At 41.7% G+C, this 14,026-nt stretch overlaps 1 protein-coding gene across 1 annotated transcript in view; it reads left to right on the top strand.

The window, feature by feature from the left end:
• Positions 1–13,716, top strand: part of ELL2 (elongation factor for RNA polymerase II 2) — a 66,582-nt gene extending 52,866 nt beyond the window's left edge. The window contains exons 6-12 of the mRNA XM_084802015.1: positions 3,379–3,503; positions 3,666–3,750; positions 4,748–5,312; positions 7,367–7,430; positions 11,051–11,222; positions 11,928–11,972; positions 12,084–13,716. Of these exons, the coding sequence (XP_084658141.1) occupies positions 3,379–3,503; positions 3,666–3,750; positions 4,748–5,312; positions 7,367–7,430; positions 11,051–11,222; positions 11,928–11,972; positions 12,084–12,200 (1,173 nt within the window). The 3' untranslated portion in view covers positions 12,201–13,716. The remainder of the gene's footprint in view (positions 1–3,378; positions 3,504–3,665; positions 3,751–4,747; positions 5,313–7,366; positions 7,431–11,050; positions 11,223–11,927; positions 11,973–12,083) is intronic.
• The last annotated feature ends 310 nt before the right edge of the window (positions 13,717–14,026 follow it).

The following is a 14,026-nucleotide window of genomic DNA, read 5'->3' on the forward strand; positions in this document are numbered from 1 at the left end:
AGAGGCAGGAGGATCTCTATGAGTTCAGGGCCAGGCTGATATACAGAGGGAGTTCCAGGACAGCCAGGGCTACACAGAGAAACTCTATCTCAAAATCTCAAAAAATAAAAAAAAATTAAAAAGCAAAGAAAGAAAAGGGGGAAAACGTGCCTGTGCTAGATTCCACCCCACACAAATCAATGAAGTATCTGGAAGAAGGATGTAAGCACCAATATTATATAAAGGCCTTGAATAATTAGGATGTTCAATATGAGCTGAAACCACTAGCCTAGGGGAAACAGATACAGAGTTATTGGCCTACCTACCACTTCCGCAGCTTATGCCAGGAACAGTGTGGCTAGGCGTTTGATGCATATGTCATTTTATCTTCACAAGGTAGAAAACAGGCATATCTTAATAACTTTGACTTAAGCTAGTTACCTGTCTGTCCCTTATCCTGAGCATCGTAACAGCTAATATGACTTTTGCTTTGTGAAAGTGACCAAAACTGACATGAAAAGATGTAGAGTCAGTCGCAGAATAAGCAGATTATCAAACCATGATTATTTTATCACCAACTAGCTAGCAAAGATGCCCAGGCTAATGGATATTGTTGTTTTCTTTGAGCGTGCTGTGAATGTTATTAATTTAAATAGTAAAATACTTAACAATGTACAAGGAGATGTGGTTTAAAACTGTTGGCCACTAAGTTGGTGTACAAATATATAGCTTCCTTTTCCGTAGAATAAATAAAAACAGCAACTTGATAAACCTGAATAATCTTGGTCTTAGCCTTTGGACGTTTGAGTCAAACTCACATTCATCACTTTCCTTCCGTTCATTTGGTGCAGCTGGTCCACTGTATCAATAGGCTCTACACACACCTACGAGTTCAGCTAATTGAAGATGACAGTTTTTTCATTGCATCTATACTAAACATACACAGACAGACTTTATTCCTTGCCATTGTTCCCCAAACAATAACATATAACAACCTTGTATATAATATTTATATTTGCTGGCTATTGTAAGTAACCTTGAGATTATTTATAGTATATGGAAAGATACATAAATCTAGATTAATTTTATACGGGGGACTGTGGGAATCATAGAGTTAATGACTGCCTGAACTGTACCAGATGACATCATAAGGTGCTAAAGCCCTGTGTTTACCCCACAACCAGCTAATCCTTGGCTTTCTGAGGTGCATCCACAAGATAAATTCTGGAAGGATGTGGTGCTGAGAGGGGCTGAGCCAGAGACCCACTCATAAAGGGGAGAACAGGGGCCTCTTTTTTGGATGGCTACTTCTTAGCTGAAAAGGAAGCAAAAGACGAGGAAAATCGTCGTTTCTGGAAGCCTGGCAGAAGGGGTAGAGACTAAGTTCTAGGCATGGCAGACCAGAGATGAGGTAATCCATTTGATTTTGAGTTAGATGGGAAGTAACATTGGAGTTTAAGGAAGAATCTGTTCTATACTTCGAAAAAGACCGCTCATTTTTTTGGCAAGAGTGGCTTGTAGAGAGGTCGGGAGCAGAGGAGAAAGACTACTTCAGTGAGCCTAGTGCAGAATCAAGGGGTGATGTCTTGGCAGTATGGCGGAGTTGGCTTCATAAGTTAGCCAAAAGTTAGCACATTTTGAGAAAAGACTTGCTAAGGGAGATGAAGAAGGAAAGAGTGGGTCCTGGGGTTATGAGTAGGTTTTGCACAGAGCAGTGCAGTGGATGTTGAGCTACTGATTAGAGAATTAGAGAAAGCGGGCAGGTGTGAGGGCTGTGGTGGGCCAGGGTGCCACAGAGATTCTCTTTGGAAATATCTATTAGATGTATCCAGTAGATGTCAGTGGGCAATTTCATATTCAAAGAGCATTTAGGGCTGGAGCCATTTAGAGATTAGCCTACAGACTGGGCATTGTAAATGTTGCAGTTGAGTGAATTCATTTTAGGAGAAGAAGAAAATCAAGCAGGAGGCAGTTACTGAGCACGGCCCCATAGAGAGGCATGAGCACAGGAGACATTAAAAGAAAGACCCTGAGGGAGGGAAGTGACCCCTGAGGGAGGGGAAGCTGTCCATCCACACGAAAACCCCAGGAGGGAACTATGGTACAGGTGTGGAGTTCCTTAGCATATTGTCAGAGAGAACAGAAAAAGAAAACCATTGTTCTGTATGCTACACCTCCGAGCAAGTCCAGGTGCAGCTTCTATTTGTTTATTTATTTACTGCTGCTTTATGGCAACATTAATCCTAAATTAGTGTTCATCTGTGACAAGCACTATTAAATCTGATAGCATGCAAAAACCATTCCCAGATTTACAGGCAGGCATACCTTGTTCCTACCTTAAGTATTTTTAGTGTGTAGAAGGGAGATTTGTTGAGAAGATGAGAACGAAGGCTATTTGGGTAAAATGACTAAAATTCATTATATAACATATGAAGCTGTCAGTAAAAATTTTTAAGTACTTTTGGTTTGGCATAAGCCTATAGATTTGTGTGTAGTAAATAGATTATTGTCCTGGACATTCTAGGAATTATAGTTAAGGGGTAAGAAAAGACTACACTTGGGGAAAAGCCCTGTAGCAGATATCTGAGGAGCCTTTAGTTTCTGATCTAGTTTATTATTCTGAGAGGATTTCAGGGCCATGAACAAATAGTTCTCCAGGAAAGCTGGCAGATACAAGGAATAAACCTGGTTACCAAAAAAGAAAGGAAAGACAAGACTATCAAAATTGATAGCAATTGTACAAGCGTTGCTGCTGCTCACTGAGGGCTTGTAACCTGCCATTAGGTCCTGTTTGTTTTCGGCTTTAATAGAAGTGACCATGGATTTTCCCTGTGACTCAGCAGCACTGGAAGTGGTTGAGTGGGTAAAAGGCCTTGCTCCGCAGGCCTGGTGGTTAGAGTTACTCCTCAGAACCCATACCAAGGTGGGAGGAGAGAACTGACTTCACAGGGTTCTCTCCTGATCTTCATATGGGTCTGGTGGCATGGATTAGCTTACAAACTACATACCTGCAAAACTCAAACATTAAGGTAAACGCATAAGAAAGATCATGGGGGTTTTTGTCTTTCTGAGACTAGATTCCTTCACTTAATATGATATTTTCCAATTCCATCTATTTTCCTGTAAATTTCACTTTTCTTAACGGCTAAGTAAAAAATAAAGAAATCACTGTGCATGTGTGTACATGTATGTGCCACATTTTTTAATCCATCTTCAACAGAAGATGGACAGCTAGACTGTCTTCATTTCCTTGCTAGAATGAGTAGGGTAGCAATGAAGACACAAGTGGCTGTGTGATAGGACGCAGCATCCCTTGAGTGTATTCCCAGGGGGATCACGTGTAGCCTGTTTTATATTCCCAGCAAAAGTAGCTAATGCTCCGTTTTCACTTTGCTGCAGGTAGCCAATCTGAATCCTAAGGATCTCTCCTACACTTTAAAGGATTATGTATTTAAGGAGCTCCAGCGAGACTGGCCGGGTTACAGCGAGACAGACAGGCGGTCACTGGAGTCGGTGCTCTCTAGGTAAGGGACCCTCCCTCCCTTTTGTCTTTAAATGGCACAAACAAGTAATGTTCTAGTCACAGTGTTATTTTACTGTTGAGATGGGAATAAGAAGCAAGGCTAGCCTTATGTGCACTTCAGAGGCCTCTTTATTACCTGGAAAAAATGTGTTTTCCTTTACAGAAAACTAAACCCGTCTCAGAATGCTGGCACTAGCCGGTCAGAGTCTCCCATGTGTTCCAGCAAGGACGCTGCCTCATCTCCTCAGGTATGTCAGGAAGTTCTGGGATCACAGGCCTGCCATGCAGCTCAATGCGCTCAGTCAGTCTCTGACTTACGAGTGAGGGAAACTGTACAGATTATCTGCCCAAAGCCCACGACTCATTCATGCCAAGGTTTCGGTTTTGACTGCAATCTAGAATTCTTTACACTACGCCAAGCTGCCTGTCAAAGTACTTAATGCATATCTTGCTTGCCATTTTTAAACTTAAGTTTATGGTCAGGTTTTCAGCTTTGGAGTTATATGAAAAATTGAAGATACTTGGTCTTATCTGAAGTGTGTCTAGAACATTCTTGTGGAAAATATGTTCGGGACAAATTGAAAAGTGGTGGCATGTTTTAAATGCCTTTTCTTAAAGTCAGTTTACGACATTGTAAGCATAGATGTACGGTGAAAAACTAAAATGGCATCTCAACAAGGACAGCTGGATCTACAGGATGGGCCCATTCACAACGTGCTGATGGTTGAACTGCTAAGTGACAGTCAGCACACTCACAACCAGAGTGTGGGCATATTGCCCTTCATCAGCCTTACTAGTGCTCACCGAGCCAGAGAGGGCCAACTGCAGCCACCCTGGACAGTAGCTCCTTCCCCTTAGTTAAGGGGTAGGAAAAGGTCACACTCGGGGAAAAGCCCTCTACCAGACATTGGAGGACCCTTTAGTTTGTGACTTAGTTTATTGATTTAAGGAGGTTTGTCCTGAGTGGTCTAGTGCACATAAGTCAGAGTAGTTTCTGGGACTCAGGGTAGCCTAGAAAATCTAGAAGCTCTGCTTGGCACTAATATTGGCTTTACATTTGGTTTGGGATTATTAGACGGTGTGTTCTCTCTTCTTCCCCCTCCCCCCATGTGTGTGTTTGTGTGTGTGTTTGCAGGGGCGGGGGGTGTCTGTTGTGGTTTCATTTTGACTAAGCTTAGAGTATAGTATGGATGAGTAGGCTGCTCAGCGGTCAAAGCTGACTCTTTTCTCTCCTCCAACCCCCAGAAACGGCCTCTGGATTCAGATTTCATTGATCCTTTAATGAACAAAAAAGCTCGAATATCTCACCTGACAAACAGAGTCCCACCAACATTAAATGGCCATTTGAATCCCACCAGTGAAAAGTCTGCAGGCCTCCTTCCGCCCCCTGCGGATGCTGCCATCTCCACACCCTCACCACTGCCTTCAACCCACCTGCCTGTCTCAAATCCTCCTCAGACTGTAAATTCCAACTCCAATTCCCCTAGCACTCCAGAAGGCCGGGGAACTCAAGACCTACCTGTTGACAGTTTTAGTCAAAATGGTAGCATCTTTGAGGACCAGCAAGACAAATATACCTCTAGGACTTGTCTGGAAACGGTGCCCCCTGGCTCAGCTCTGCTAAAGTGTCCAACGCCTATGGAAGAGAACCATCCAGTATCTCACAAGAAGTCCAAAAAGAAGTCTAAAAAACACAAGGAAAAGGACCAAACAAAGAATCATGACATTGAGACCGTGGAGGAAAAGGAGGAAGACCTTCAGAGAGAAGAAACTGCCAAGCTGAGTAACGCCAGTCCAAGTCCCAATGAAGGTATTTTACGTTTGTTTAAAAGAAAAAAAACCTGCCTCCTGTGTTAAATGATGCTTGTGAGTTGTAGATGCTGCTGCTTAGAATAATGCTTTTTACACAAGGGATCTATTTAACTAATCTTAGTATTGTGCTTTTGTAGCACGTTTTTTTTCTTTCACCCTGTAGCTGTCATTTGTCTTCTTTTAGCCAAGTACTAAACATGATAACATGATCCCTGTATGTATATTTATACTGGCGTTTTACAGTCACCTTCTCTAAAGACTCCCCTTCGCTGCTCTTTTCCTTCTTCTCTGTCATGTCGTACAACCTCAGTGTAACAGGCACATGCCATTCTTGACTTGATTTAAACAGATATACAGTAGGCAGTACAGATACCTGTTTTCTCCTCTCTGAGAAGCCAGAGGCACTCCTGCTGTAACTGATCTGAGCACAGAAAGACTGTCAAGTTCTTTGTGAAACACGCAAGCTCACAGCGGCAGCATTTGCAGTGGAAGTGACTGGCTGTTGCCAGCTTTGAGGGAGATAAGGATATTAGTGTTAGTAACCTGGTACCACTTGTTACTCCATATCTTGCTTCTAACACTGAACACCTGAAACCCCAAGATCTCACTGACGTTCTGCCGTGTGGAAGACACTCTCATTATTTTCTCCTAGTAAAATTGCAGGAGAGGAGTTGTAGTAAGGTGCAGGTGACCTGGATTGGGTGTACTGCCCAGCAGAGCATATTTCCTGAAGTATGCAGACCAGCATAGACTAGATCATAGCCAAAGTATAGCTTATTTCCTGCTGTACTACTATATGGATTTGAAGTTGTCACATCAGGATTAACCCATAAAGCAAAATTTTATGTTTAGAGTTAATAAGCCAGATTTCTGGATAGCCTCTCCTTTGCACACTTCTACCCTCATAGGGTGACTCTGAGTCATTTTAGAGTCAAGAAGAGTGGATTCCAGTGTGCTAAGACCAACCACAGAAACTTGTGTTCTCAGGGTTGGAGACCTGGGTAAATGGGCCCTGTGTCTTTAAATCCTCCTTTGGCGCTGTGGAGGAAAACTTCAGAACTAAGTGTGATCATCGCAGGTGGAGACGTGCACCCTCCATATCTGTTATCTGTTACAGCTGGTCTGGCATCTGTGGCAAGGAGCAAGGTTTCCGTACTTGATGTTCTTCCTTGGAGACTCTCTTATGGCCACGCCCAGGTCAAATTTATGTAGGTGAATAATAAGGCCACTGAGTGTATGTAATTTATTTAGTGTATTTTACCTTTTAAAAGACTGAGAATTTGTCAAATATTCACATTTATTTTATAGTGCACATATGTTTTGCCAACAAATTAGAGTTTGAGTTATTAAGTGTACCTTGAATTTAAAGAGTAATATCTAAGCACGTGCCCTGATAGCTGTGTGCTGAACAGTGCAATACTGAGGATTTACCCACTATTACAGCATGGCATGAGTGACTACAACAGTTTCTTATTTGTTTCCCTTAAATCGTCTGTCTGGTGCTGTGAGAACCACAGTTCAGAGAAGTATGAGTCCATTCTCATTAATGCCTGTGGGGAAACGTCCTCCCCAGGACCACTAACTGGCTATGAAAGGGTGACAGCAAAGAGAGAGGCCCAGACAGCCTGCTACCTGCCTTCATTGTTTCTTCTGCCTCCGCCTCGTTTGAATTCTGTGAAAAGTAGATGTTGATGTAAAATTTGTATCTCCCACTGTCTGGCTGCATCTGCCACCACAGGCTTTGAATTGCTAGGCAGATGCCACAACTGTTGATGAAAGCACAGAAGACTGACCTTGGGTTAAGATGGAATTCCTTTATTGTGCAGACACTGCAGTAGCCAGGGTGCTTTCAATGCCTGCCATCAGCTCCCCTGGCACTGGTCACGGGCCTCCATTGTGTGTGTTCAATTGTATGCTTGCTGTTGCTCATTGAGGTGGAAGAAAAGAATTTGAGGAAAAGTGTTCCAGATGTTTCTAATCTATTTTAAAGTTAGAGGCATTTGCTAACCATACTGATTGATGAACACTCTTGATTTTTTTCCCCCTTCATAGGAGTTGAAGGTTGCACTGCCTCCACGGAGCCTTCTTCAACAATTGAACTCCCAGATTATTTGCTGTAAGTTTTCTGTCTGCCCATGGAGAGAGTTGTTTAAGTTTAGAAAGTTTGCAAATTCTTTTCCCATAATTTGCAAATCAACAAAGCGAGAAGTTCCAGAAATAGAGTCCGGGGGCCACCTCTGCAATGGAAAGGCCACCATTGCGCCTGCTGTCCCGAGTCCTCCCTTCTGCAGGAGCACGCTGCACCTCTCCGCTCAGGCCAGTGCATCCTTTGTTCCAGGGCCAGGCTGAGCATCGGAGCCTTCAAAGCCGACAGTCCATCAATGCACAGCCCCTAGAGGGGCCCAGAGTGCTGCCAGCATGGGTGAACCTCTGCACTGAACAATACAGAGCAGGCATGGGTTCATTTTTATGTAAATAAGGATCTTTTTTTTTTTCAAATTAATTTTAAGAGGAAAGAATAGTAAAGTTAGATCATTTCCCTTTAATACCAGGTATAAGTTTTTCTTGTGACAGCAAGTTGCTAACTGCTGAGCTGGGGATGTTTTTGTAAGTGCTTATCACAGAAATTATAACTTGGACTTATAATTCTAGCTTTTTCATTCAATAAAAGGCTTCTGTAAGAAGAAAATAATTAAGTTGCAAGTGCCCGGAAAAGTGGAGCACGAAAGAGCAAAAAGCTCGGATAGAAGATAGCTTTCAAAATGAAAGAAATTTGGAAAATAGGTACAACATAGAACATGAAGTGCTGTTTCCTAGTGAGCAAGATTAGGACCTTCATTTTTAGCAGAGGAGAGAACATGGTAGATTTACAAAGCTGTTGCTGCTGCTTAACACCAGTGTGGCAGCTTCAGCTGCTGGAGAATGAGAAAGCATAATGCTAGTTACCGCCTCTCAGCTGACTGGAGCCTGAGGACTCTGCCATCAGGTAGTGCAAGTAGCCTCGGCCTGGTCAGAGGTGAACACCCAGCCTTCCCTAACAGCCCACAGCAGAGCCCACTGCTGAGGAGTTTCAGCCCTTCACCCACCTGCCTCTCCTTAGACTTGTGAGAGCTGAGCCTGGACGTAACACAGTCAGGGTACCACTAGCATTCTCCTGTGGTAAATCTTACATCTTTCTTACTAATCGCCCTATGTATAAAATTGTGTATCATAAAATGTCCGCCACAGATTCAAAACTGTTGTGGTGTTTGGCAACCTAAGTGACTAACTGTATTTAAGAAGTGTTTTAGTTAGTCCTGACGTGTTAATGTAATTGCCTTTCAGCAAGAAACTTAAAAGTGTTGATCCTCTCCCTCAGCAAAGCTTGTGTATTTATTTGATCTCAGGCTTTTGTTGAATGCTTGATTTACTTAAATAAAAGGTATTATTTTACCCTAACTAATAACTGAGTTTTATACCAACCAACAAAGCTGTTTTTTAAAAGTAACAAGAACATTTCCAGAACACAGAACTTAAGTTTCCTCATAAAAAAAACAAAACAAAAGAAGACTCAATAAAACCTCCATGAGCAATCTTAGAGTAATTTATATTTAACCACAATAACCTTTATATACTAAGAGTGCTTTTGTTACTTAAGATTGTGAGTTTTCTCATATTTGTGTGTTTTTATTCTGTTACCTCATTAAAAACCAACTGTAAAATCATAAGAATTTGTTGAAAATACTGGGTTTTGTTAAAATGCCAGTATCAAACAGCAATACAATTGCTGGCCTAGTTGTTGCTTTCCTTAACAGAGTTATTAAATAAAATATCAAAAGTCAGATTCCTAGAAAGAAAAATAAATATATTACACAATGAATTAAACCTGAGTTTCAAGATGAACTTAGTCCTTACTTATATATGACTATTCCCCGGGGACCTCCTGTACCCTTGGGGCTCCCTCTGCTGTGCACACAGCGTGTCTGTGGAGGTCTGTCCCTGTGGGGCTGGCAGCGGTCCTTTTTCAGCAGAGACCAGCAGGGCAGCTTAAATCAGCACTAGCACTATCTCAGTTACACTTAGAAAACCCAACCTCCATACTGCCAAACTCAGCAGAAATAAAAATATTAATGAGGACGCTCAGTTTGCACACTGCATCACTTCTCTCACTTCCCCAGCAAGGGAAAGTGTGATACAGCAACTTAAGTAAAACTGGTAAGATTAAATAAAACCATCTGGAGAGGTCCAAGTTCCAAGATGGATTCTGCAGCTCCCACCAGCTGCCTAGTGTCAGTTTTAACCCGAAATAATCAAGGAAATTGGGCCTTCCATGGCAGGAAAACAAAGGGGAAAAAAAGCTAACGATGAACTAGTGATACTGCTTGCTTTACTATTAAAATGACCTTTTAAGTGATTTACTGCTGAATCACTGGCACATTGGGAAGGCAGCCTTCGCTTATTCGGCTCTCAGGACTAGCTATGGATTTGTGGTACTCTGTTTACAGTAGGCTAAGCAGTACAGCACTGGCCTTCTGTTGTGGAAGTGTGACTTACTGTTGGAGCATACTGCCTGTGGTAGTCACACCTGTAATCTTACTACACAAAAAGTAAGTGTAAAAAGATGGGGATTTCAAGATCAGCCTTTGCCACATGGTAAAATGAAGGGCAGCCTGGGAAGTGAGGTTGTGTCTCAAAAACCAAAAAAGGAGGTCTAGAGAGGACTCTGTGGTTAAGGAGCATTGACTGCTCTTCAAGAAGACTAAGATTCAGTTTCCAGCACCCACATTAAGTGGCTTATAGTTGTCTGTCCCTCCAGTTGAAGAGGATCTGATGCCCTCTCCTAAATTCCGTGGGGCATCAGGCACACATGTGGTACACACACATAAATGCAGGCACACACACACACACACACACACACAAAATCTTTCTTTATTCCAAAGTGGGGCAAGAGGTAAAACTAAGGAAACTTTCTTTGGTGGAGGACCATACTCTGTTACTTTTTTAATAATTTGTCTAGTTAGAAATATCAAGAAAGGCCAGCTGTGGTGGTGCACACCTTTAATACTAGGACTTGGGAGGCAGAGGCAGGCAGATCTCTGTGAGTTCGAAGCCAGCCTGGTCTACAAGTGAGTCTAGGCCAGCCAAGGCTACACAGAGAAACCCTGTATTGAAAAACCAAAAAAAGAAAAGAAAAAAAGAAATATCAGGAAAGGAACAGAGAAAGCAAGCCAGAAGCTCCTGTTGACAGTTTCCGCTTGCCACAGGTCTTACAGACACCTCTCACAAAGCAGTGGGTCCTGGGACAGCCTAGACTTCAGTGGTCTATGACTGTGTGTCATCCTCCTGGTGTCATGCTGCCATCAAGTACTTCTGTCTTCATGTGACTTGTGACAGACGGCTTGATCTCTGCCACTGTGTGGTAGTAAATTGTTTGGGATAGGGAAAGGCTGTGCAAGCAAGTCTGTATAAACACTTTTCTTTTTCTGTGGTTCCTTCTGAGTTCCACTGCCACTGAGATCTTTTCCTCATCCGTTCTCCATGGATGCCCTTACAGCCTTCTGTCCTATCATTTCACCTGGAAGGGCCCGTGAAAGTGCCCTGGCAAGACGCCGGGGGCAGAGTGGCACTCAGTTACAGGACATACATACAAGAAGGCAGTGTCTGAATATTTGGCTTATCTTGCAGACTCATGCTACCCTGTTTATTAATCCTTCTCTCTCTCTCCATTTATCCTGTTTCTCTGTCTTTTCTCATTAGAAAATATATTGCTATTGTCTCTTACGAGCAACGGCAGAATTACAAGGATGACTTCAATGCTGAGTATGATGAGTACAGAGCTCTGCATGCCAGGATGGAGACCGTAGCCAGGAGATTCATTAAACTGGATGCACAACGGAAACGCCTTTCTCCGGGCTCAAAAGAGTACCAGGTAAGTGGACGTGTTCTCGTTCCTCACTAGCCGTGGAGCAAACTGTCTAGCAGACCAGTCTCTCTCTGCTGCTTTACGAAGCACACATACCTGAAATAGTTCTTAACTAAGCAAATACGTTCCACCTTAATATATAATGTACTGTGAAACATACAAAACACAGCTAAGTAGGGTCAGTTTTCTGCAGTTGTAAAAGACTTAAACCATAATTGTGTTCTCTGGCTTTATTATATTGAGAAGAAATCTTAAAAGTTATCAAATAATTAAAATATATAATGCTATGTCTTGCTTTTAAGGAGAGTATCAAACTATCCGTATTATTTTGCACTTTGATTTTTTTTTTCACTAATACAACTCTTCATAGAGGATTTTTACATCAGCTCAGAAGGCACTTGTGTTGTCTTTACTGTCCTCTTGGTATCCTTGTGTAGCCTGAGGGGTGTTCTCTTAGTGTGGATTGTCTTGCTGGACAGAGCTGCTATCTACATCATAAGCTCCGCGCGGCAGTAGACCTGCAGAATATTCAGAATTGCTGAGTCAAGTTTGCGTTTGCTATTTTGATAGCTGCTGCCAAATTGCCCTCCATAAAAATGTCCCAAGCTATATCTCCTCCTCAGTATTTCCTAAACCTTCCAGGTGGCTGTTAGATGTAGTACTGCCCCCTAAAAGGCCTTCTCTTCTTATTTGTGATTTTTAATTTTGCAGAATGTTCATGAAGAAGTCTTACAAGAATATCAGAAGATCAAGCAGGTTGGTACCGCCACTGTACCTTTATGGCCTGCAGTGAGAAGCAGGGGAGATTCTGTGTGGCCTAATTCCTCACTGTTTTTTTGTTTTGTTTCGTTTTGTTTTTGTCTGCAGTCCAGTCCCAATTACCATGAAGAAAAATACAGATGCGAGTATCTTCATAACAAGCTGGCTCACATCAAAAGACTAATAGGTGAATTTGACCAACAGCAAGCAGAGTCCTGGCGTTAGCGCTCTGCTTGGACCAGAAGATGTGAATAAACCTAAGCTTATTTATTTAAAATTCCAGATGAGTTCCTCTAGATTCTAAAAGATGAAACTTTGCTTGTTGGAAGTTTCAGTATTAGTAAACTTGAGTTACTTTTTTTTTTCTCTCTCTCTCTCTCTTTCTCCATTTCACTTTGCTTCCCTGAATTTTGAAGCTGCTTTTTTTTTTCTGGTACTCCCCCTCCTACTCTCCCGAACTTGTTTGCTGATAGGAGCAACTTTTTAGAGTTGGGGATCCAGTGTCTCTACTTCAAATCAATTTTTCCTTGAAAACTTGTGTTTGTCATTAGAGATGATTTTTTTTTAGATATCAGGGATGCAATGTCCACACAAAAGAGTTGCGTGTGTTTAAAACAAAACAGTAATGTGCAAGGTGAAATGCTTTTGGATAAACATAAGCCTATTTTCTGACCTTTCTTAATGCAAACTCTTTGCCTTAAATGGTAGACTATTTAGACATTTGCACAAAGTACAAAAAAAAATCAAAACATTGTTGTGGAGGGTTGAAAAATAGAAAATTGTGTGCATTGTGTGTGTGTGTATGTATATGCATACACGTACACACATAGATGTGGGCTGACTGGCTCCGGAGTGTTAAATCTGCCCTACAAGTTAAACCTCCCATTGCAATGGCTGCCTTAAGGTGTTTCCTAGTTGTGTACATCGTATGGTTAATCCCCAGTGACAACAGCCACGGGAAGCACACTGTGGCCTACCAGCGTCAGAACATGTGTATGTTTGTCAGGGTGTGTGCTTGTGTGTCTGCAGAACTGCTGTGGATGTGAGCTGCATGAAGGTAAAAAGCTGCTACTCTCAGTAGGCCGGACGCTCAGGTTAAACAACTGATGAGTGTTACAGTAGGTTGTTGGTGTTTGTTTGTTTGTTTGTTTGTTTGTTTCTGTTAAATTGCTACTTCTATTGTGGAAGACAAAAGCATTTCCATTTCAACAGTTTGTCAGCTTTATTAATGTTGGGCAAAAAAAAGATATGTTATAAAAATGAAACAGATCTTATAGTTTTGGGGCAAAATGATAAAATTAAATGTGTAGGTAACCTATTTATATACTGCTATAAAGTATTTTTTGAAGAGAGATATGCAAAGAAGCTATTACCTACATCAGATGTATATTTAAAGATTTTTTTTTCATCCTGGATACCAGGAATATAAAAAAAGAGTAGATATATTTAACCATAACATACTGTGATTCATCAAACAGCACAAACTTTCATTTCATGGAGTTTCTCTGTTAACGTTGATTTAAACTATCACTTGTCTTATCATGTGGGAACATAAGTTATGTGGTCAAAACATAAGGATTTTGAACTAATGTTGATTCGGGTTGTGTTACCTTGTATCGTCTTTCACAGTGCTGCCGGTTGAAAAGGGAAGCATTATGTTTACAAATCTGTTTTGAAATGTTTGCCAAAATTTTGGTAGTATCTTTAATAAAGATGTTTGTCTCCAGCATCCAAAAAAAAAGTGAATAATTTTGTTGTGTATCACTGTAAACTAGAATCTGCCAGCACTAAGGCCGTGTGACAGAATATGTGGGTTAACTCCGATGTTGAGTTTTTCTGGTGGAATGTTAACTGCAAAGATTGAGTGTGTTAGAAGTACAGAGGCTGTCAGCCGCTGAGACAAGATCCCCTTCACTCTGCAGCTCAGATACCACTGCAGATTTCATTGTGTGTCATGGTCCTTCTAGAGAGTTCCATTTCATCTTTGAGCTGCCTGCAGCTCTTTCTTTTACCTCAATATTGGTACAGTCATTATTAAGTGGAAGTTTATC

This window comes from Acomys minous, assembly GCF_964271855.1.
Source record: "Acomys minous genome assembly, chromosome: 11".
NCBI classification, from domain to species: Eukaryota; Metazoa; Chordata; class Mammalia; order Rodentia; family Muridae; genus Acomys; species Acomys minous.